Source organism: Colossoma macropomum, unplaced genomic scaffold (genome assembly GCF_904425465.1).
Source record: "Colossoma macropomum unplaced genomic scaffold, Colossoma_macropomum, whole genome shotgun sequence".
NCBI classification, from domain to species: Eukaryota; Metazoa; Chordata; class Actinopteri; order Characiformes; family Serrasalmidae; genus Colossoma; species Colossoma macropomum.
The window spans coordinates 31,581,577-31,607,541 of record NW_023494786.1 but is presented as its reverse complement, the minus strand read 5'-3'; the positions used below and the strand labels follow the sequence as shown (position 1 = coordinate 31,607,541).

The window sequence follows — 25,965 nt, the reverse complement described above, 5'->3', positions numbered from 1 at the left end:
AAAAAATTCTGGTTCCGTTGACTTACATTACAAGTAAGGTAGTTTCTTTCCTCCTCCTGCAAAGTTACCATTTTGGAGATATGAAGTTTTGTTCCCACAACAGAGATGTGTTATGGTTGCACAGTACAACGATATGACTGATGTGCAATATAACCATATGCTATGGTTGTACAATACAATATAACTGATGTACAGTATAAGCCTTGTGCAGGAAGCTTTTCTGATTCAGAATCAGTCGTTTCATTTCGCCAAGTATGTTAAACACACAAGGAATTTGTCTGGGTGAGTCACACATGAATGGCAAGCGTACAAACTATTAACACGTATTTAACAAAGAGACTAATAAAATAAAAAGGCAATAAAAGAAATAAAGAATGAGAGAATAGTAAAGAGCCAATGTGAAAGGAGCTAATGTAAATATCTGTACATAAACAAATGAGTGTCTATACATATGGAGGTTTGAGAGGCTATATATTAATACACTGTTATAGCTGTTTTATACAGTATATTGCAGGATGATGTGAACATTTATAAAAATGAGCACATGTACAATAAGCTTTATCTTACAGAGGAGTTATACTGCAGTAGAGCAGTGGAGGTTTGTTGGATTTAGTTTAAGTTTAAAGTGCAAGATGTCCACTGTGGTTAATGAGCACTACAGCTCTGGGTAAAACGCTGTTGGTGTGTCTGGTTGTGCTGGTTTTGATGGTCTTGAATCTTCTACCAGAGGAAAGTGGCTGAAGAGGTGGTGGCCAGCACTCTCCATCACCCTGCTATTTTAGACTTTCATATTTTTATAAATTTAATCTACACTAAAACATTAAAACTGGCAGATTGTTGAGATAAGATGATAGTTAAGGTTATATTCTATTCTTCTGTAATTAGTTAAACTTCATAGCCCTAAAATAAATCAGATGAGTATGCTTGAACATTGAACACTTGTCCAGTGTGTCATTTTAAAAATCCCAAATTACCAAAAATTCCTTGAAAGTAATATCATATCTTGGAATGAACTCTTCAGTTGTAACAGCACATTATAGGACGTGTACAGATTTTAAACTGAAGGCGAAATAAATATCAGCTCGGTGCCCTGAATCTGCTGATATCCTGACTCAGGTGTTGGAATCAGGAGAAGAAAGTCAGACTGCTGCATCCCTGCTTATACTGTTGTTGTGACACCAGATATTGCAATACTTAATTTTGTAGCAGTATACAGATGAGCCCTCCAACCAATCACAGTGCTTTTTACTGTGTGCTCTGAGCTTCCTATGCGCCCTTAAGGCAATTTTGGTTAAAAAAAAAAAAAGCTAACTTTTTTTTATTATTTTTTTTTGCTGTGCCACGTTGTTGATTCGGCAATGTGTTAATGTTTTAAAAATATTGCAGGATATATCACGTTGACAATATGTAGCCATATAGTCACATTAGTAATATTTTATCTATAGGTAGCCCTTATACACCGTGCCCCGTTGAAAGCAAAGGTGTGACTCATCTTGGCTTGAAAATCATAATGTCCATAAATCTTTGCCTGAGACTTTTGAGTTTTGGTGACTCGATGATTTACTTATGGAAGGTTTTTAGAGTTTCGATGCCAGACTGTAAACTCTTCTGACATCATTAATGAAAGAGCAGTATGGAGCTGGACCTCCATACCAGGCCATTACATCATCTGATGCTGAGGCAAAATTATTGGCTAACAAGTCAGAAATGATGACACGTTTCAAATTGCCTTGAAATAGGTAACCACATCCTTACAACTATTCTTAAAGAGGAAATCCACAGATTTTTTTTACTTTGTGTGTAATTCAGTGGATGGTATGTAAACAAAAACTTTCAAAGTGGTTTGATGTGAAATGGTTAATTGTAAGGAAACTTAGGCTCAGTTTACGCAGCAGGTAAAAGTGGCCCAAATCTGATTTTCTCACTAAATCCGATTTTTTTGTTTGGCTGTTCACATAATGTTTTAAATGTGATCCTATATGCAACATCAGTCTGAACAGATCAGCTCCTAAAATGACCCGAATGCCCAAAAGAACAGTGCTTCACGTGGCTTGTCCAGAGGTAAACAGTCATGATGACCAGCGAACGCCAGTCGCTCCTGGAGGGTTCAGTTTCATCTTCGCTGGCATCACAGGAGCGATTATGAAGTTCCAATGGTTGACAGCTGGGCTCATCACCCACAATGTGTTCGAGTTTTCGCGTAAAAAGGGCACGTTTTTCAGCCACGGTCACTTCTTCTTCACGGTTCGTGTCCTTGGATTCTTTAAACTTTTATTTGACGCTGTCGCTTCAGCTGTTTCGTTCGAGTCTCAGCAGTGCGAAATTATGATGAATGTGGAGTTGGATTGATGTAAAAGTTGTCACATTGCTGCAGATCAGATACGTATCGATTTCAGTAGCACATATGAAAGCGTCTCAAATCAGAATTGAAAATGTCAGATTCAGTGTGTTTTTTGCTGTTCACAGCCACACAGACACATCTGTGTCACGTATGGAGAAAAAGGTTGGATTTGGGCCACTTTTACCTGCTGTGTGAACAAAGCCTTACTGACTCATAACACCCTGCATGTACCTCTTCACCATGAATGGATTGAAAAAATACATTTTAGGCCAAAACCTTCTCAATATTATCATAAAACAATTTTTCAGACATTAGGCAGTGTATTCATAACTGTTTCATGTAATAACTTTCTGTGAGGGAGCTTTTAGAGGCATTAAAACCCATCAGACATCTGTTTCCTATCACCATCACTATGAACCGCTGTGATTTGGTAAGTTCGTCTACAGTTTGGCAGTTCATATCAAACCACTCTGAATGACTTTGTTTACATCCTACTGATTTAGTTAAGCAAAAAAAAAAAGAAAATTCAGTGGAATTTACATACATTCCTGTATGCTAGAGCTGCAGGGTGACATTTGTTTTAAATGCTGCAGAGGAAGTGAAGTCATTATTGTTTTTACCTTGTTAATCATTTTATCTGGGGTTATGTTTTTATTGCTCCTTACTGAAAAATCTCATGTCATCTTAAATTCCACCCACTCATTTATCGAATTCTGTGGTTTGACACCACTTTCATGGGAGCCTTCAGTATGCAGCCTACACATCTTCACCGAGATGCATTTTTATATGTTTCTTTTCTCTCTTCTCGTACAGAGCAGAGCAGGCGGGATGATTTGGAGGCTCTGGGTCACATGTTCATGTATTTCCTACGAGGCAGCCTGCCCTGGCAAGGCCTGAAGGTACAGTATGGAAAAGAGAAAACTTCACTGCTTTTGCTGAAGACCAGGACTAACTAACTGTCACAGTGTAAGACACAGGGTGTAAGGCTGCCTTCACATGGTGCAACTGGTTGCGTGTAGTGAGTTAATTCAAAAACAATCAAAGTTGCATGCAATACATTTTGATTACTCCGCTACAAATTAGCGGTTTGTATTTTTTGGTACACCGTCTCATTTTTGCTATATAAAATCATCGGTGTGGTGGTGTTTATGTATTTGCAGCATTCATATAATGTTAGGGTGGCTTTACATGGTGAAAATAAAATTTTAGTTGCTTGAAACTTACATGAGACTAAATTGCACTTGCATTGCATTTTGTAAAGACTCATTTGAAACTCTGCGTTCTCTCTACTCTGTATATCTACTTTGTGAATCAACTTTCACAAAACTGCCAAAACGGTGATGACACACTGCATGATCACGTCGACCAGCATGCTTTAAAACAACTGACTTGACTAAATAATGGGTTGCATGCATCTTGGATGTTTTCAGATTGCTTCATGCAATTTGAGCTCTCTTTAAAATTGGAGGGTAAGGGCAAGAAAGGGGAAACTAAATCTAAGGGAATCACGTTAACTGCTGGAGAACAGAATAATACATGGTGGCACAAGCAGACGTTTAAACAGCTGTTGGCGTTAGCTGGCTAGTTAATGCTGCTGGTTACAGAAATGTTAGCTTTTATGAACTCAGGGTTTTTTGTTAAAATGGTTCACGAAACTGACAAAATGGAAAATGACCAGCCTTGTGTGAAGTCAGTCAGGATCTCATGTTTAACTGTCCAAGCTTTCTGCAGGAGAGCTTTTCTAATTCTGTTGTATTTCATGTTAGCTTTGTTAGAGAATAACTATTTTAGACTTGTATCAGTTTTTTATAGCCTAAAAAATAAAAATCTGATTTTTGGGTGATTTGAGGTCTCGGTTTCATTTTCTTGTCCGTTTGCCGGGTAAAATCAAACGTTTGACCTGATCGCGTGATGCGTCATCTGCATTTGAAACTTATTCCATGAATTTGAAGTGGTTTGCAGCTGAGTTTCAAGTGAGTTGTAGAGTGCTTTACATTATGCAACTCAAGTGCAATTTAGTTTCATGTCTGTTTCAGTTAACTAAAGTTGCTCGCATGTTTCACCATGTTGTTTTACCAGCTTAACAGGCATTATTTCATGTACATGCAGTGCGCTACGTAAAGATTTAACCCTAGATTCATATTTCTTTAGAAACCTGCTGAGTCTAAGGAGACTTCTTTGGAAAACCCGATTTATTGTTCCGTGTGTCGACTTGTGGTCGATCTTACATTTAACACTTTAGCGCTAAAGTGTTTTGCAGCAGCACAATATCTGATCTGCATTTAAGCGTGCTGGGAAAACCCTCAAGGTGAACGTGGAACAAGATGCCTTTCTGACGCCTTTCACTGATGAGAGCTTCTGCTATCTTAACCTTCCCCCAGCAGTGTTTTCTTCAGTTTGTGGCTTTGAGATTCCTCTTATCTCACTGAGCTAATGTCATGACATACCTCTGTCTGCAGAAGCGGACAGCAGGCTAACCACTGGCTGCACTCTGAGGAAAGGCTGACCTATTTAAAGAAGCTGAAAAAGATCTTGTTCCCAATTTTTTGTCATTTTGCAACCTTTAGGACCTTTTTTCAAAGTTTCAGTTTCAGTTACGCATCAAGAAAGCTGTGTACACGACGCACGTTTAACCTCAGATGAAAAATATAACTTCACCCCCCCCCTCTGTTATCTTCTCTTTTCCTCTTCTCTCTCTTATTCATCTAGGCTGACACACTGAAAGAGCGCTATCAAAAAATAGGAGACACCAAAAGAGCGACTCCCATTGAAGTGCTCTGTGAAAGCTTCCCAGGTTTGTTTACAGTTTTCTCTCAAGCAGTAGAGTCAACTAAAGATGCTAATGCAGCTATCAGTGAATAAATGTTACTGGGGGACCAGTTAAGGAGGGTCCCTAATAGCATTTAATAACTGTCCTTATCAGCGATTCTAGGACTTTTTTGCACATTCTCCTTTAAAGGGTCCATATCCTATGTTTTTCTTGCTTTTATATCATTTATGGGCTTATGTAGCAAAAACAGTTGTAAATTATTAGGGCTGGCCTGAATAATTTACTACTCAAGCAACATAATTTGTTCATTATGTTGGTATTTGTGTCCTTATTTAGTTTTCAGAAGGTTTGTCTTTTGTTAGCGCTTTAGACCCAGCAAAATTCTGGACAACGCTTGTGGAATTCTGACAGTTTTTGCCATATGAGGCAATAAAATCGTGTTATAGCCAGTAACGTCAGCTAAAGTTTTAACACAGCCACACTCTCCCTGCAATTTCCTACCTCCCCCCTTTTCTTTGAAAGACAGACAAAAAAGAGAGAAGATATGAAGATGGTAAACAAAGTTTAAACAAATAGAAATGGTCAAATACGAGTTCATTTGTTTGGCTCTGCCGCAGAGCTGAGAGACAGAGCGTGAAAGATTAAGATTAAGTGACCCTTATTAGTCCCACGACGGGGAAATTTCACCTCTGCATTTGACCCATCTGTGCAGTGAATCACCACACACACACTAGGGGGCTGTGAGCACACTTGCCCGGAGCGGTGGGCAGCCCTATCCGCAGCGCCCAGGGAGCAGGGGGTTAGGTGTCTTGCTCAAGGGCACTTCATTCACATACTGTCGCCTCAGGGGATCAAACCGGCAACCTTCCGGTCACAGGGCTGGTTCTCTAACCTCCAGCACATGAGTTTAACTGAAAATTCTAAGTCTGTGTGAATTAAGTTTGAAACGTTGAAATAATTCACCACGTCGTCAGTCCTGAATGAGATTTCTGGTTTGTCTCTCAAGGTTATTTCACTCATGATAGAATTAAACTTGGACCCCAGTGTTAACAATGGAATATGAACTCGGCTATCCATTCAGTAAAGCAGCTGAACTAACTATGAAAACACATTGTTAAGCACAGATTTAAAAAAAAAAGACCTCTTGAACTTAGACATATCTAGATATGCAGAAACCCAGTCAAACTCATCCGTCTCCTTATCTGACGTAACTTTACAGCATATATGATGGATCTCTTGGCAGTTTTGAGACATCCGTCTTGAAAAGGGTTGTATAAATGTGCAAAACTGCTTGTTACAATTTAAAAGCTGGAATATTTTAATTAAAAAGCAAACGAACATACTTCAAAATGATTATGAAATGTAAATATTGTTGTTTTGAGGATAGTGTTGAGACGGAGTACTCGAGTGTAAACTGTTGTTTGTGTCAGCACCATAATTGCTTTTTACATGAGCAGCTTCCAGCCTCTCTCTGTCCCTCAGAATTAAACAGACTGTTTGTTTTTGTTACTGCGCCTTTAGGACCCATACGTAAATGAGCTCTGTTTTGATTGGCTGCCTGTATTGGACCTGATTTAAAAATATATGTAAATATATTTTTTGTGACATCACTAAAACAGGTTATTCATAATGTGCTGTTAGTTGTTATAAATAGGCTGGGAGTGTTTTGTTGGGTATGTTTTCGTACACGTTTATAAAAAAAAAAGAGAACAATTAAATTTTCCATGGTATGGGCCCTTTAAGCAGAGAGTATGTGAGTCTCCTTTGTTTCACCTGTTCAGTTCTGGTTTAGTTTTCTGTGAGTGACTCTGACGTTGGCTCTGTCCTACAGAAGAGATGGCCACCTACTTGCGCTACGTGAGGAGACTGGACTTCTTTGAGAAACCGGATTATGACTACTTACGCAAACTCTTCACAGACCTTTTTGACAGGAATGGCTACGTGTTCGACTATGAATATGACTGGGTCGGCAAACCTCTGGTACGTCCCAGAAGGGTCGGTGGTGGGGCTGCTCTTTTCTGAGTGTATGATGGGTATGGTCAGTGTTACTGAACCCAATTATAGAGAGACTCAAAACAATAACGACAATTAGTGTATTTTAACTATATAAATTGCATTTTTTTTTCCCCTCCAAATAGTTTTCTTTTGCAAACATCCCCCTTACTTATCGCCCTTTGTTCTCACTGCACTTTGTTTTTAGCATTGCATCTTTTAATAAGCTAATTTTAATGAAACTGAAGCCCTTTGTCTTTCCTTTTTATGTTTTTTGTATTTTGTTTTAATGTGCTTCCTTTTAATTGTTAGTTTTATGATTTTAAACTAGTGCACTTGTATCTTTTTAGGCCTTTATTCTTTTTTTATGGTTTTTGCTTTTATTTATATGAAACGTATTGAATGAAATGTGCTATATGAATAACTTGCCTTGCCTATAAAGTAAACCAGGTGCCAAACTGCATAAACAGTGTTTTTAGTAATTTTCTTTGCTTTTTTTTCCTGTTGTTTTCTGTTCAGCCAACTCCAATAGGACCGATCCCCAGCGATACACCGCTTCAGCCCAGCAGCAGAGATAAAGCACAGCAGCAGACCAAAAACCAGGTAAAAACACTGACATTTTCAGATCAGTAAACACCCGCTTGGAGCTCTCTTTCCTACCGGGGTCATCAGTACATTAAGTACTGCACAAACGTTTTAGGTGTCTGAGAAAGTTTAATACAAAAAGCTGATAATGTGGTCAGTATGCATTTGAATGTGAATATGTGAATATATACAAATCACTTTAATACAGTAAGTAGTGATTTTATGTACGTCCATGATTTTTCCTTAACCATTTCCAAACTTCCCCTCATATCAGCCCATTTTATTTGTAGTTATTATCAACACCTGGTTCAGTTAATGAGTCCTTCATTAAATTAAATCAAGTGTGCTTGTGATGGTGTAACAGATACATGTGATAGCTGGAGGCGTCCAGGAGAAACCTGGAACCAAACCTGCTTACAAGATATTTACTTTTTCACAATTGTTCACAGTGGTGGTGATAGGAACCAGACGTCCACCTCTAAAAGCTCCCTCACAGAAAGTTACTACGTGAAATGGTTATGGATACTGACGCAATGACGGTGTTTAACAGTAGTTTTAGGTGTGGTTTAAAAAGAGGCAAAATAGTCCCCAAAGAAAACTTATTTTATCAAATTTTCAGATTTTACCATCATCACCATTCCATATAAAAACTCAGAAGACACATGTGGGTTTACTGGTGGTTTTGGATAGTAAATAAACTGGCTATATTTGTGCTGTAGACATTGTGACCTCTGGTTCCCATCACCACCACTGTAAAATTGTAAAGAGTGTAACAGATACATGTGATTGCTGGAGGCGTCCAGGAGAAACTTGGAACCAAACCTGCTTAGAAGATATTTACTTTTTACAAGAATAAGAATTCTTACATTTTATTCATTTATTTGTTTCTAATTTAGTGATATATTGTGATTTTACAAGCACAGACTTATTGCCCAGATGAATGGTTTTAGATCATGCATTTGGGTGACAAAGACTTGCACAGTACTGTATGTTTGCAAAGAACGCATTCAGATAAACTGAAATAGGTTTGTTTAGGATAACGACTGCCTCAGACGAAAGTTCTCAGACACAGTAAGCCCTGCACTTATCTGCGATTCGTTTGCCTGAGCCTGATGGATATGAAAATTGTTTTACCATTTCTGTATTAAAGGGGCTAAAGATTCTGATAACTGATAATATTGGCCAATATTATACATGGTCAAATGATAAACAGACCCTAATAATCAGTCTTATTAGTGCACCTTAGCGCCCAGTGTTGACTGCTGTTCAATATAACATCATCCTCATGAGCCTTGTTTTGTTATTTAATATGTAAGGAGACATTTCCATGTGTTATCGGTGGGATTTCCTCTGATGCTGAAAAGTGAGAACTTTAATACTGGCCAATTTTATTGGACAGCTGATATATCAGTCAGGCTCAGCACTTACTACCCATTTATGGCAGCTCCTCACATTTTAGCGTACAGAGAGAACGCTAGATGAAAACATGAGCAGGATCATTCACACATGATTGACATGTCAGGTAATGGTATGGGACATGGAGACCTTGTTCACATGTATTTGTACAGCGGGTGTCACATGGTACTGGAAACAATGACTTTACCTGATTAAATTCATTTGTGATCTTCCCATTTGGCTGTAGCCTGTATTATAGAAAATTATTACACATTTATAAAGGCCCAGATGCTGACAGTACACATTTAGACTTGTAGAATCACACTATTAGCGTTATTCTATGAGGGCAAATGCATGTTTTCCATGCTAAACTGTAGGCTTTGCTAATAATGCAATGACTGTTGGGTACAGGTCCAGTGTCTAGAGTATTTGTCTGAAGGAGTTTGTCCTTTTATAAATTCCATTTATAGATGTTAGGTGGCAGCATTGTGCAGCTTTTAGGGGTGATGATACAGATTGAAACTAGGTCTGTCTGTTAGGGCTGTCAGATTGACTTGATTACTTGAGTTTAAGTAATAAATTAAAATGTACCTTTTTATTTACCTACTTCATTCTCCCACTGTTCTCTCTTACAGTAAGATCAGAGCTTTTTTCTTAATGGTTTTTGGTTGCCACATAGTATTTTTCTACATTTTTAAAGAAGTCTTTAAAGGCGTCTTAGTAGGGTTGGGAAATATAACAATATTATTGTTATTGTGATTAATTATGTCACAATATGTCACAATATGCATTTCTGGATAACATAGAGAGCAAAATTAGTCCTGTTTAATTACATTTACTGCAGCACAGTATGTTAATTATTGAATGCAAATCCCGAGATTCATAGTGTTTGACATTAATTTTTCACATGGCACTGCTTTTTGTTCTGACATCTGTTCCAGCTTATCAGATATTATCATGAAATCATCTTGAAGAATTGTGAGATCACAATTTTGCCATATTGCCTAGCTCCGTTTTGTTTGTTTTCCCAGTAAAGTGTTATTTTGCATTTTTAAAAACTCAATTTACTTGATTGTCAATGATAATTTACTCATTGCTAATATAATCAGTAGTGACAGCCCTACTGTCTGGTAGCTCTGTTTATGTTTACTGTGTGGTAGTGACAATATAAAGTGGAGCACTGACCTCCACAGCTAGTCTAGTATTGTTTAAAAAAATGGTGTAGAGCTGAAGGGAAAACCCACCATTCCTTTTCCAAATTTCTGCATAATTAAATGATTTAAGATCTGAAGAGATTCATTCAGGTTTAATGTGAAATGCTCTGTTCTAGAGAAACTCAGAACTGTTCACAGTGGTGGTGATAGGAACCAGATGTCCACCTCTAAAAGCTCCCTCACAGAGAGTTATTACATAAAATGGTTATGGATACTGATGCAGTGACAGTGTTTTTATAGCTTTAGGTTTGGTTTAAAAGGAGGCAAAATAGTCCCCAAAGAAAACTTATTTTTTAAGATTTCTAGATTTTACCATCATCATCATTCCATATAAACACACGAAGACTCGTGTAGGGTCACTGGTGGTTTTGGATAGTAAATAAAATGTCTATATTTGTGTTGTCGTCATGGTGACCCCTGGTTCCTATCACCACTGCTGTAAAGAAAGTCTGTAAGTTTATCTACAGTGAACCATTTCATATCAAACCTCTCTGAATGTTTACATCTCGACATTTGCATTTTGCCAATTTTGAAAAATAGGTGGACTTCCCCTTGAAGATTTTGATTGCATGTGATAGGCAGTTTTGTTTTTGAGTATTGTGGATCAGTGCAGGGTTTCCATCCAAACTAAGAGCTTAGCAGGCCTCCTCATCTCTGCATGTTATGCTCTCTCTCTCTCTCTCTCTCTTCACTTGCACTTCTTTCTCACCTGTCTCCTCTGTTAGCTAGAGCAGTCTGCTTCTGCATGGACAGTATTCCTCTTTAAAACTTTCTGTTGTTTTTCTTTCTTTCCTTTACACCTTCACCTCCCTTCAACTGCACCTCTTTTGACCTTTGACAATCCCCCCTCCTCCCCCATCGCTGTCGCGCCAGTCGCCAGAACCCAAAGGAAGTGAATCCCAGCCGACTCCTGTCACCAACAGAGAGCTCCTGGGGTCGCACCTCACAGCTGATAGGCTGGGGGGCTCTGTCCAGGTACTGGGTGTGTGCGCTGTGCTGCTTGGACTTGGCGTGTCTCTCTCTTTGTATAACTTGCATGCTTTTTCCCCCTCTTTGTCTCTCTTTCTCTCCGTCTCTCCTTCTCACTAATACAAACACATGAGGGCTGCAATGGTCAGTCAACAAAGTTGCTTAGTGGTCAGCGATGTCGATTTGGAGGGAAGAACAGTTAAAACGAGCCTTTTACAGTGCTGCACAACAGGCCTGACCAAAGTTGGGCCCACCAGGATGCTGATTTGGCCCTTCAGAAAGCTGCCTTCATCCACTGAAGCAGATATGAACATTTTGTCACTGAGTGCGTTTAGATTCACTTCGTAATCCGATAACTGCAGAAGGTCTTTGAGTAATCAGATATTAGGGAGACTCCAGGTCTACATGATTCAGACAGTAATCGGATTTCGGCTTTGCAACCAGCCAATAAACTCACAGAAGAAGACGTGACGTAAACGTAACGTAAAACTCAAACTTCATGACACGGCTTTTTTAAAAAACATCCTTCATTTCGTCAAGCATGTATTTGGTTTCAGCGTCGGTCTGAAAGTGTTCTGCTGCGTCTCGCGGCGATGCTGCTCACTTATTTCCAGTCCCGGAAAGAAATCAGAGTAAGAGTTTACATGCACTGAGAAATCTGATTACTGAGCTAAAATCCAGCTCTCTTTATCAGATTTCTTAATCAGATTTCTAGACCTTACATGACCATTTGAATAATCAGATAACTGCAGAAATCCGATTATGATCGGAGTATTGAGTGCATGTAAACACACTTACTGATAATAATTTTAGAGCACTGGGGGCTCCCTGGAGTTCTTAGTGTTTTTGGTTTCTAATAATAGGCTCTTACTTTACTTTTTTCCCCCCATTAGTTCTCTTTACATTTCATATTTACTACAACATGCGACCAGTAGTGAGGTACGTGACAGGTTTTATTAAAAATATCCATAAATCCGTAGAACTGTAATATCACCAGTATTCATTACATGGTGCTCATGGTCATTTTGGCCGGTTGTTGAGATGACTGGCAGATGGCATAACAGTCCAGTTCGTTGATTAATTGAACAATCGGTGACAATCAATTATAGTGATAATTATTGGTTGCGGCCCTGAAATACCCTCTCTATGCAGTCTCTCTCCCTCTGTTTCAGTCGCTCACTCGCACACATGCACTCACTCACTCACTCACTCTCTTTTCCTCTCCAAGTTTGCTGTTTCTTTTTCCTACTGTGTGCAGTCTTTCCTCTCCGCTCCTCTCTACCTCACATGCTGCATGCTTTCTAACGCCAGGCCAGCGTGAAGCTCTGCCTCCTATAGGGAGCTGATGACTTCATTGTAAATCCAACTGCTTTACTTAAGAAAAAATAATAAATACAAAAAGTTAGGTTTGTGTGATCAGAGTTAAATTTATTATTCCACAAGGTTTGAGTTTTTGATTATTTATACAACCAGAAAGGGTGAATTATGGATAAAAGAGAGGTTTTCACTAATGACCCTGATTAATGAAGTGAGATGTCATAAGTATATTTTTGCAGCTTGTTCAGATCTCCAGGGTACTCAAGCATGTTCTGCTATAACACCACATCGGCTCCTGTGCTGGTTTTCAGGTAATGAGTTCGACCAACGGCGAGGTGAACACAGATGACCCCACAGCGGGACACTCAAACGCCCCCATTACTGCCCCTGCTGAGGTGGAGGTCGCCGACGATACGAAGTAAGTAAAATTCATCAGCTTCCGTTGCACTTTCCATCCTGCAGACACCAGAATGAAACTGACGCAACGTTTAAGGTGGAATGGAAAAATTCTCATCCTTGTTTTCTAAATTTGCCACTATTTTTTGTTCAAAAAAAAGGGTACATGCCAAAACTGGCTCTGACTACACCCACATAGAATGTAGACTCTAACTGGAAAACAAAAATTGACTTTACCTACAAATCACAAGTTGAAGTTAAGATACATATAGACTCTGTTTACACCTGGACACTTCATGTGACTAGTATAGGATCTCAACATCAAATTTAATTAAGCATTAAAAGATGTCATGTTAAAGAGCGCAGCTGCTTTTCTAGCTCTGAAACCATTCAAATCTGAACTTATCCAACCAGTAAGTGCAATTCATTCAGGCTTAAGCTGCTGCAGGTAGAGGTGGCTCAGATCTCGTCTCTATATGTGACTCAGATTTGTTTTTGTGTGACTGAACAGCAACAAAAACCTCACAATCTTTTTCAGGTTTGAGCCACTTTTATATGTGGTACTGAAATCTGTTACACATCTGATATGCAGCAGTGTAAACTCTGTCTGAACTGCCAGATCGGAATTCAGGCGGCTTTTATGTCAGTCCAACTCAGTCTTTATCATAGTTTCATACACGGGGCAGTCATGGGCTGGAGGATAGGGAACCAGCCCTGTGACCGGAAGGTCACTGGTTTGATCCCCTGAGCCGACAGTACGTGACAGAAGTGCCCTTGAGCAAGGCACCTAACCCCCAACTGCTCCCTGGGCGCTGCGGATAGTGCTGCCCACCCCTCCGGGCAAGTGTGCTCACCGCCCCCTAGTGTGTCTTCACTAGTGTGTGTATGTGGTGTTTCACTGCAAGGATGGGTCAAATGCGGAGGTGAAATATCCCCATTGTGGGACAAATAAGGGTCACTTAATAATAATAATAATAATAATAATAATAATATTAATGATAACAGACCCTTTATGGCAACATCATCAATGGGCCACTTTACCTGCAGTTTAAGGCCAAGTCCTATTTCACCCTTTCCCCCTACCACTTAGCCCCTACACCTCTATCTTGCGCGTTCACGTCTGGGGGTAGGGTGTCCCGATTTTGTTGAGGTAGAGAGGTTGGCCCTCCAAACAGAGGTTTTTCAGAGACACACTACAGAGTGTTATGAGTAAAAAGAAAAACAGGTAAGATGGCTAGCTAGCTAAACTTCCCGTACCTGAAAATTTGAACGAGAAGCTGGTGAATGTCTGACTTGAGCTTCATATCACTGAAGAATTAGGGGTTTAAAAAAAAAAATAGGGCCCCCCCTCTTTGAAGGCGTATGATGCCCTAAATGTAAAGCGAGCCTGCTGTACTTTACCCTCCTCTGCTGTCACTGCAGACTGGCAGGGTCGCCTACAGAGCAGCGCTAGTAGCTGTTAATGAAGTAATGTTCTTTTTATTTGAGGGTCCCATTTCATAGGGAAGGTTTCAACTACTACCTCTTGGAACTGAGATACAGGAGACACTCGAAAGCTAGGGGTAGAAATAAAACATGGGATTGGGCCTTAATGTGATGCATACACTGTTTTCCCTTAAATAAAATATTTTAAAAGTGGAATTGTACAAAAATCAGGATTTCGAGGCTGTTCAGGTTAGACAGAGTTAGTACCGTGCCGGTTCTCGTTACGTGCCGACACTTGAGGCTCAGGTTTCGGTACTGGAAGGGAAGAAGTGGTATCGGTGCATCGCTAGTTTCAGGAAAGGAACAGATGCTGGACAAAGTGCTTCATCTCTGAACTTCTCTGTCTGATTTCAGGTGCTGTTGCTTCTTCAAGAGGAGGAAGAGGAAAGCGCTCCAGCGACACAAGTGAAGACGGCCAGAGAGACAGTGAAGCGTTCACAGACACTGACGTGATCCGAAACGGAAACGAAACAAACGAAAGAAAGTAAAAGTCAAAGAAAAGAGGACTGGAGCGAGTGCAGCACTTTCTTTGTGTGTGTGTGTGCTCTCTGAAGAATCTGAACAGCAGAACACACTCATACACACACACACGCACACTGCCTCCGCTGCAGCATCAGAGAGGAGACCACCGATCCCCCACCCCACCCCACCCACCTCTGAACTCCCATCGACAAGGAACGGTTTAGAGGAAGTGTTTGTGTATAACGTGTGGGTCACAAGAGAACAGAAAGTGCTAACGTGTTTTGTGACCTGAATGGAGACGAACACTTGTATTTTAGATCACCATGAAAGGAAAAAATAACATTTATTGAACTAAAAAGATAAAAAAGAAGTTTAAACACAGATACACACAGAAATTGTGGCTGAGTGAGAGATGTACTCCACGGTGTTTGATTTTTACGGGATCAAAGTGAGAAAAAATAAGGAAAAGGCTGCTGACTGTGATGCGCCGAGTCAGGAATCGATAAAAACAGGAAAAAAAATGTCGTGAACACCAGAATCAATCTGCTTATGTAAATTGTCTGTCCTTTTTTTTTTTTTCCTTTTTTGTAATTTAAGATTTTTTTTTTTTAAAGCTCAGCCTACCCTGAGTCAGTTTTATTCATGTTGTAGTGTGAATTCTTTTCTTTTTTTATTGCTCTTTTGTGTTTTTTCCTCCTTTTTTTTCCTCCCCCTCTGTCTGTGGATGTTGTAGCACAGTGGCTGGTCTCAGGTACTGTGGAAGACGGAGAGAAAGACATGGCATCTCTCTTCTTTTGAATTGCACTTTTTAAGGGGGGGAAGAAACGCGTTCATATTTCTGCTGTTAAAGGGGAACTCCACCAGTTTTTCAAAATTTCTGCATAATTCAGTAGCTGTAAACAGAGTGGTTTGGTGTGAAATGGTCCAGATGTCTTTACAGTGGTGGTGATGGGGACCAGGGGTCACCATGACTACAACACGAACATAGACAATTTAATTTACTATCCAAAACCACCAGTGAACCTACACAGTGTCTATATGAAATGCTGATGATGATAAAATAGTGGTTAAGTTTTATTTAGGTACTATTTTACATTAGAATGTACCTGGATTGGGATTAAAAATACATATTTAATACCAAAATCATCTCAAAACCATTGTAAAACAGGTTCTCGGTCATCAGGCAGTGAATTCATAACTATTTCATGTACTAACTTTCTGTGAGGGAGCTTTTAGAGGTGGACGTCTGGTTCCTGTCACCACCACTGTGAACAATTCTGACTCTGTAAGTTTCTCTAGAACAGAGCGTTTCATACCAAACCACTCTGAATGATGATTAAATTGTGTACAGATTTTGAAAAATCAGAAATTCCCCTTTAATTAACAGAAAATAAAAAAATAAGTAAGTAAATGCAGATGTGGGATAATTTCTCCAAAGGAACAAAGTGATGCTCTCTGGGTTTGGAGGAGTTAAGGGGTGGACAGTGTGGCTTTGTGCCCTTTTTTTCTTTTTTTTTTCCCACAATATATTTTTCACAATAGTTTAAGTTACCTGGGAAACATAGTTTGTGCCTTTCCAAGTAAAACCATTTAACACTAACGTCCCTCTTCTATGAGATTTTTACCCAGTTCAGGTGTTCTTGGCCCTCTCTCTCTCTCTCTCTCTCTCTCTCTCTCTCTCTCTCTCTCTCTCTCTCTCTTTCTCTTTCTCTTTCTTTCTCTTTCTCTGTCTCTCGCTCTCACTCTATTTTTCTCTCTCTCTCTCTCTTGTCTCTCTGTCTCTCGCTCTATTTTTTTCTCTCTCTCTCCCCGTTCGGTCTCCACTGTGCGGTCCAGGGCCATTAAATGGAGTCAGTTGGCATTGACTTTCTTTCACTGTTGTAAATTGCATCATAGTTAGCTTCACAGGAAATGAATATATGGGTTTATAAACATTTAACAGAGGTTGCCTATCAGAGTGAGGATGTATGATGATTTACATACCTATTAAATGTTGTTTTTTTTTCTTCTACACATCATCAAGATTTTTTAATTACATGTACGCTGTAATAAAATGATGTGGCTGCTTTAAAATGTGACCTTTTAAAATAAGTTAACAGAATGTAACAGATTATTGTTCTGTTAACTTACTATTAGAAATGCAATGAAATCAATCAATTTTAATGCAGTCTGGTTACTTTTGAGGGAAAGCCCACTCATTTTTCAAAATTTCTACATAATTCAGTGTGTGAGATGTAAACAGAGTGATTCAGAGTGGTTCAGTGTGAAATGGTTCAGATGTCTTTACAGTGGTGGTGATAGGAACCAGGGGTCGCCATGACTACAACACAAATACAGACATTTTATTTACTATCCAGAACCACCATTGAACCTACACGAGTCTTCTGAGTATTTATATTGAATGTTGATGATGGGAAAATAGTGGAAAATCTGAAATAAGTTTTCTTTGGGGACTGTTTTGCCTCACAACACCCTGCATGTATCCCTCCACCATGAAATGAGTTTTAAGCCAAAATCTTCTCAAAATTATCGTAAAACAGTGTCTCAGTCATCAGGCAGTGAATTCATAACCATTTCATGTAGTAACTTTCTGTGAGGGAGCTTTTAGAGGTGGACGTCTGGTTCCTATCACCACCACTGTGAACAATTCTGTAAGTTTCTCTAGAACAGAGCATCGCCAAACCACTCTGGACGACTTCTTGAAATGTTAAAAAATCAGTTGAAATCCCCTTAAAATGGAAACAGGTCTTTGTTCAGTGCAGATGCTGAATTGTTATTAAACTTTATTGAATTTCAAAGTTAAGTAAAGCGGAAATATATTTACATTTTCCCAAATTACATTCAGAATATTTAGAAAATATACACTGATTCTACATCACAGAAATATCCACAAGAATCCCAACATGCCAACAGTTTCAACAGTCAGTTTCACCTGACAGGTAAAGATGCATTTTGGTTATTGTACCCATCCCTTTGCTTCATTTAGAGGGGGGGGTAAAAATTGCCTCACGTTTGCCTCAGCAGGACACCTGATGCTGTAAATGAAGGTGATTCCAAAAGGAATTCCTGCATTATTAAGTGGTTAAGATGTAAGCAGAGTCATTCAGAGTGGTTTGGTGTGAAACGCTCTGTTATAGATCAACTTACTGAGTCAGAACTGTTCACAGTGGTGGTGAAAGGAACCAGACGTCCACCTCTAAAAGCTCCCTCACAGAGAGTTACTACATGATTATGATTCACTGAGACGTTTAATGATCGTTGTGAGGAGGTTTTTGGACTAAAACGTATGTTTTAATCCATTCATGATGGACAGTTCTCAAAGAAAACCTTTTTTTATCACTTTCATCATCGTCAACATTTCATATAAAACCTCAGAAGATACGTGTAGGTTCACTGGTGGTTTTGGAGTTTTCTGAGTCCGTAAGTTTCTCTATAATAAACTATTTCACATCAAATCGCTCTGAATTTGCTCACATCTCAACCACCGGGTTTTGTACACTGTTAACATGATTGGATACTTTAACTTAAAGAAAAGTTGGCTTAAAATGGAGCTGATTTACCATTTACTAGTAATTAAACAGACCAATAGTGTGTTTTACATTCTGGTCACTTATTTGAAATTCAGTCAGCTCAAAATTATAAGGCAGCCAGGTTACTTACTTAAAGAATAGAACACGAGAGGGAGTGTGTTATCATGAAATAATAATAATTTAATTATTGGCGATAACACACTCCTCGAGTGTTCTCTTGCTTTTATACAACAGTTAAATAAATAAAGTAATAAATTAATAAACCGGGCCGTGAACGCGGCGTTTAATATGTTTTAATGTTCGCAGTTCCTTCACCAAATTATAGTTCCTTAAAGAGCAGCTTGTTGCTACGTCAGAATAACGAGCTCCGCCCACTCGCTGCACAGCCGGCAGTTCGTTCTCCAGCTCCTCACACTAAATTACCAAACTGTCATCACCACTGAGCAGCTTTTCAGTCGGCAGCTGTGACAGAAGAACAGCTAAACAACCTGGAATCAGCCAGAAATGAACCCAACACCATTCGGCAAACGTGTAGTCTGATCTTCAGAGTCTGACCAAATCAGACTGAGCCATAAAACTGCTGCAATATCAGGTTTAGCTCAGTTTTGTCAATTTTTGCCAGATCAGTATTAATGTTGTTTTGTTCCAGCCAGTCTGTAAAGCATCTTACAGCCCGTTTAGTTTGGCGAATGGTGTTGGGTTTCTAAAACGTTATTCATTATTTGTTGAAACTTTGAGGGAAAACATGCTGAGGAATTATTGGTTAGCACATTTTGTTCCTGAAGGCCGGAACACGGTGGTGCAACCAAACGTCAGACGGTGTTTAGAGGCGTCAGAAATCACTGCACTTCCTTCACAGACTACAGAGAAACAAGAATCCTGTCTTTTAAATTAAATGACACAATGGATTGTGTTCAATGGGACCAAGAACATGAACTCACAAGGTAAACAAAGGTCCATTTTTATTTCAGGTTGACTTTAGAACATTGTGAAGCTTGAAACACTGCCCCCTACAGGCCTTAATATTAAAACACCCCCATCAATGTTAACAGTGTAAAAACTAGAACATTTAATATGACGGCATTTTAGGGCCACTGCTAATAAAAATAAAACAGTGGACTTTGAGAAAAAAGTTGTAGAATTATGATGTTAAAGTGGCATTAATACAGGAAAGGTCGCAATATTGTGGCCAAAGTCTTTGCAGAGGGAAGGCGGCACCTCCTGGTGTTAAATGAGGGGCGGTGAGTTGGTGGAGTTCTACTTTCATATCGATTCACCCATAAAGAAACACTCAGTCTCCCTGTCTCTCCTGCACATCAGCACCAGCCTGTTATTAGTATAAGAACCGACTGAAACGGCTGAGCAGGAAACGGCTGAGTTTATCTAGAATAAAGAGCCAGACGGACTCGGAGGAAACTGTCTGTCTGTGTTGTTGAAGGAGAATCTCAGGCAGGGTCGTCTACACGGCTATCGGGGGCTACATCTCCCCCCATTCAAAGAGGGCATGAAGTTTCACAGACAGTGAGAATGATGATCAAAATGATCCACAGAGAGACAGGAGTGAGTGGAGCTCCGGCGCCAGTACAGCAACCAAGACCCCAACGCGTTATGGCAGCCCCTCTACAGTTAGCCCCCCTACAGGTAGCCCCCTACAGTTAGCCCCCTACAGTTAGCCCACTTTATCCTCCAAATATTACGTCTTTATTCTCGAAATAGTACCAGTTTTTTTCTCGAAAAATAACCAGTTTTTTCGCTAAATATTCTGACTTTTTTCTCGACATATTACCAGTTGTTTCTCGAAATATAACATTTTTCTCAACGTATTGCAACTTTTGTCTAGAAATTTTACGACTTTTTTCTCGAAATATTATGACTTTTTTTCTTGAAATATTGCGACTTTTTTCTCATAATATTACGACTTTATTCTCGAAGTCTGCTATTTTTATTTTTATTAAGTGGCCCTAAAATGCTGTCATACTTTTAAGCACTCTTCTCTTTTTTAAATGAGTTGTTTTGCACTCTGTTTCCACAAAGCCATCCCAGCACATCTGCTGCGCTGTGAGACGGTGAGATTATGAGCCGCGCGCTTCACCGTGTGATCATTCAATCATTAACGTGTTTCTCAGTACTGAGCAGGTCATGAGCCGCACACTCTGCCGGGAAAGTAGTTCTGTCTTCACATGATGTGCCGCTCATCTCAGCACGCTGGGCTTGTTCTGAGCTCTCAGAGTGACTCAACATTCAGGACCATAAAATTCTGCTGCTTTGTCATGAACAGTGGCCTCAAGAAGTATTTGGACAACTGGGTCGTTCTCCATTTGGAGTGGGAATTCAAGTGGATACATTTTCAAAAAATCAGTTTCTTTCATCCCAAAACTAAATAATCTAAATAAGTCCATTAACATCTCCTATTATCAATCGTGCAGAAAGGAGCTTAATTCAAACATATGTTACAGTCACTGGTGTTGTATGAATATGGTGTAACTCCAGTGACGGTGACTCCAGAGACATTCCAGTTAAAACTGAGGATTCTGTGAACTGGCTGCCTCATTGGCTGATCAGGTGACCTTGTGTAACTATAAAAATCAGTAATAAAAATAATAATATGACATTATTTTGACACTATTTTAATTACTCAGCCATTAAAGCACAAAACACCACTGACACATAGAAGTTATGTGCTGCCTGATAAACAAAATTATTAATAAATTAATGAAATATAGTGAGCGAGTGTGACTCGCCTTCTCATGCCTCGAGACGACGAGCCTCGACCCAAAGAAGCAGTTTAATAGAGCTGAAAATACTGTGTTAAAATGTAAAATAAGAGTCCTGAAAACAGCAGAAACCAAAATTTTTTAAATAAAATACATATTTTTAAATGCAGTATAACATTAATGATATAAAAAGTAAACATGAATCTGTTTTATACAAATTCTTTAGTTAAACTTCTTAAAAATATTGGTTTATATTAAAAATAGTTTCTCATATGTTGAAAGTTGGTTTAGTGACCAAAAGTGTAAAAAGTGTTATTTAATCTTAGGCCGACTGTGTGAATGTACATACTGAGTTTTGGAGCTGTGCCTCATATTTTAAGCGTCTTTTTTAAGCTCTGCAACCTTTGTGTTATGGTTTCCCCTCCAAATGGAGAGTGACCGCACTTAAAGGGCCCATATCACAGAAAACAGACTTTTCCTCACTTTTCTGAAATAAAAGTTTGATCTAGTGTGTAAACACAGTTTTAAACAAACACACCACTCACCATTCAAGTCCTTACAGTCCATATATGGAAACTAAGCTGCCAAAAACCTGCTTTGAATTCACTGTTTTTGTGATGTCACAAAAACCAACACATTTCCACATATTCAGCCTGCTGCAGTTTAGCCCCGCCCACTCACACTGAAGCTGTAAGGAGTGTTTCAGTATAGACTGCTTTTCAACTGAACTGTATTATTGACTCTATTGATTGTATTATTGACTGAGGCACAATATAAGGCAGCCAATCAGAACAGAGCTCATTTGCATATATCAGTCTTAAAGGAAAAGTACGAAAAACAGCCAGGCTGGAAAATGTTCACATGAAAAAGGAATGGTGGTAGATGCTAATGTTTTTGGTTCACTCTTAAAAAGATGGTTCTTCAAAGGTTCTTTAGTAAAGACAGTGGTTCTATATAGAACCATGAGCACTCGAAGATCCCTTTGCATGATTAAAGGGTTCTTTGCATGGTGAAATCGTTCTTCAGATTGATGGACCAAAAAGAGTTCCGCCATTGTTACGACGTCAAGCTTGTGACAATAAAAGAACCCTTTTGTGGTGCTTTAAAGAACCATTTTCAAAGAGGTACTATATAGAACCATATGCAACATATTCTCCATCAATCTGAAGAACTATTTCACCAAGCAAAGAACCCTTAAGCATGCAGATGGTTCTTTGAGCGTTCATGGTTCTATATAGGACGCTTGAAGAACCATCTTTTATAAGAGCAAATGTTATGTTTGCTCTAAGTGGGCCTCATGGAAGAGAAGATAAAATATAAGAATACTGTCCTGTGCAATGTTATTAATAAAGGTTCTGTGCAGGAACATTTCTCGTTCATCGAAGTATAAACAGTGTAAATGTTCTCTCAAAGGTACAACAGTGGTTTTAAGGTCTGATTGTGAACCTTAAATAAGTTTTTCCAGGTGAAAAGTTTGTATTTGTACCTTTTCATAACCGAATGTTTTAAAACAGAACAGTAAAATAAAAGCCTGGAGACGAGACGGGGTGTGTGGAGTCAGTACAGCTTAGAACATATTATTTCAGTGGATTATGGTTCAGTTATGTTCCCTGACTAAAGGTACTGAGATGGACCCTTGAGGGTCCCACCCCAGTGACAGGAGGGGTCCTGCCCCAGTGACAGTTTAGTCCCTTTTATTTCTGAGAGTGGATAGTACAAGTTCATTGTGTGAGGAAACAATATGCCACACTAAGTGGTGTTTATTGTAAACAGGCCCCTCTAAGACTCTCATTTGGGCAGAGTGCTTTCTCAGAAGGCGGCTGGTGAGTTTCACATTCTTGTTCCTTTGCAAGTTTCAGCAGGTTTGCATTTTTTTGCTTGTTTGTGCACTTTCTGAGTTCAACAGTGACCACAGTGAACACAGCTCAGCAACAGCGCTGTGAGAAAAGCAGCTCCAACTCTGAGCTTTCCTCCTCTGTGCTAAAAAGAGACGTGTTCGATAATGATGCACTGACTTGTGTACCTGCTTTAAGACTGATTTGTCATACTCTTTTCTGATTTAACACATTCTGTATTATGTATTATCTGTAAGTGAGCACAGAAATATTTCAGCAAATCCTTTTGGGGGCTGCTGTGTACCCCTGCACTCTTAAAAATTTGGTTCTTTAAAGGTTCTTTAGTAAAGACAGTGAACACTAAAATAACCATTTGCATGCTTGAATGGCGGGCGGCACGGTGGCGCAGTGGGTAGCGCTGTCGCCTCACAGCAAGAATGGCCGGGGTCGATTCCTGGCCGGGTGACCAGGGTCATTTCTGTGTGGAGTTTGCCTGTTCTCCCCGTGTCTGCGTGGGTTTCCTCCGGGTACTCCGGTTTCCTCCCACAGTCCAAAGACATGCAGTCAGGCTGATTGGACATGCTAGATTGCCCCTAGGTGTGAGTGTGTGTGTGACTGTGTATGTCTGTCTGTCTGCCCTGCGATGGACTGGCGACCTGTCCAGGGTGTATCCTGCCTTCCGCCCAATGACAGCTGGGATAGGCTCCAGCACCCCACCGCGACCCAGAAGGATAAGCGGTTTAGATGATGGATGGATGTATGTATGCTTGAATGGCTCTGTGCATGGTGAAATTGGACCTCATTCACCAAAATCTTCCTAAGTTTGTTCTTAAACATGTTCTTGAGAAAGGTCCTAAGAGAAAGTCTACGCCAGATTCATGACGTGTTCTTAAAGCGCAGAACTGTTCTCACCTTTGTGCTGAGTGTGTAGATTCTGTTCTTACCTAAGAATAAATCCCAAATAAGAAAACACTGGCGAATGTCAGGATCTTCGTAAAAAATGCGTAAGTGGGTTTTTAAATTTCTTCCTAAGAACAGTTGGTGAATGAGGCCCATTGTTCTTCAGATTGATGGAGAATGTGTTGTATACGGTTCTATGTAGAACCTTTTTGAAAGTGGTTCAATGTAGCAGCAAAAAAGGGTTCTGCTATGCAAATGGTTCTTTGAGTGTTCATGGTTCTATAGAGAACCATTGTCTTCACTAAAGAATCCCTGAAGAACCATCATTTTAAAGAGAGTGTAAAGCTCTGGAATCAAAAACGCATTTATTTATTTATTTATTTATTTGTTTATTTATAATCACACAGAGTTACTAAAAACATGTACAGGGTGATATGGCAGCTATCAGCTGGATATATATATATCGTATACCATGTAAAATACTACCACTAATAAATAAATGTATAATATAATATAATATAATAATATAATAAATGTGTTGTTGATTTTCTAAGTGTAAGTGAGATAACACATCCTCTACAGCAGGCGTGTCAAACTGGGGACTTTCCAGGTCAAAGTGCTGTGGAGATCAGCGTTCTACCCTCATCTAACGCTCTGAATCAGTTCAGGAAGGCTTTGCTGATTAGCTGATGAGCTGAATCAGGTGTGTTTAATGAGGCAGTGCACTGAAGTCTGCAGAGTTTTGGCCCGCGAGGACTGGAGCCTGACACATGTGATCTAGAGAGATCAAACTTCTGCAAATTTTAGAGCACGATTTCTGTTTATTTGCTGAGTTTAACAAAACATGAACTATAAAATGTGCCAAAATCTTTGCATGTAATTTTTTTAATATGTTAAATTCAGTAAATAAACAGTAACTATGCATTAAAGTGTGCAGCAGTGCGTCTCTGTAGAGGATGGGTAACTTATTTACACTTACAAAACCAACAAAACGTGTAATTTGACCAGGAGTGCACAAACTTCTGCACACAACTGCATACTACCATGATTACTACAACACTAATAACAATAAACAGTTAAATATTGCTAATATTTATAATCCAATGCTAATAACAATACTCATTTCAATAATGCTAATAATGACAACAACTAAAGACTTACTATCTCATAAAAATGAGACATCCACAGAATTATATCATATGTCGTTATCATGAAATACTTAGTCATAATTATGAGAAGCAAGTCATTATTACAAGATGCTAAGTAATAAATATGATATTGTAAGTCATAATTATGATAGGATCTCACTCTTATGAGATAGCAAGTCATAATTTTGAGAATATAAGTCAGAATTATGACATGATCTCATTATTGTGACACAATAAGTCAGAATTGTGACATGGTATCTCATTATGACATAGGAAGTCATGAATATGAGATATTAACTCATTATGATAAGATACTTAATATAATTATGAGATAGAATCCGGTTATTATGAGATAGCATGTCAAAATTGAGATTATAATTTATAAATATGAGATCAGATCTCATTATTATGATAAGTCACAATTGACAGCATCTCATTATGAGATAGAAAGTCATAAATATGAGATTTTCACTCATTGTGATAAGATACTAAATGATAATTATGAGATAGTCATAAATATGAGATAAGATCTCATTATTATGATAAAATAGTCATAATTGACAGTATTCATCATCATTCAGTCATAGATATGAGTTATTAACTCAGTAGTGTAAGAAACTAAATCATAATTATGCGATAAGTCGTAATTATGACACAGTATCTCATAATTACGCGATAGGAGGTCGTAACTCGTTATTGTGAGATGCTATGTCATCATAATGGGGAACTTTCATATTATTATGACTTAATAAATAGCTGTTTTTTCCACTGGGTCCTATTAATAATAACCCGTGTTGCATCAGAAAGCGTGCTGTTTCCCCGCGAAAACTCAGACTAGCCCCGCCCACCTGCGTTGGGATTGGCTCCGCTTCGCTTTCTCGAACGGCGTGGTTTCTCTGAGTGTGAGCGACT

General features: G+C 39.1%; 1 protein-coding gene across 4 annotated transcripts in view; it reads left to right on the top strand.

Moving 5' to 3' along the window:
- Positions 1-16,639, top strand: part of csnk1g2a (casein kinase 1, gamma 2a) — a 30,998-nt gene extending 14,359 nt beyond the window's left edge. The window contains exons 5-11 of one of the 4 annotated variants that reach the window (XM_036565333.1): positions 3,155-3,240; positions 5,051-5,135; positions 6,946-7,091; positions 7,623-7,706; positions 11,171-11,272; positions 12,895-13,001; positions 14,819-16,639. In XM_036565333.1, the coding sequence (XP_036421226.1) occupies positions 3,155-3,240; positions 5,051-5,135; positions 6,946-7,091; positions 7,623-7,706; positions 11,171-11,272; positions 12,895-13,001; positions 14,819-14,873 (665 nt within the window). In that variant the 3' untranslated portion in view covers positions 14,874-16,639. Of the gene's footprint in view, positions 1-3,154; positions 3,241-5,050; positions 5,136-6,942; positions 7,092-7,622; positions 7,707-11,170; positions 11,273-12,894; positions 13,002-14,818 lie in introns of all 4 variants that reach the window. The other 3 variants (XM_036565332.1, XM_036565335.1, XM_036565334.1) reach the window with 3 other exon arrangements.
- The last annotated feature ends 9,326 nt before the right edge of the window (positions 16,640-25,965 follow it).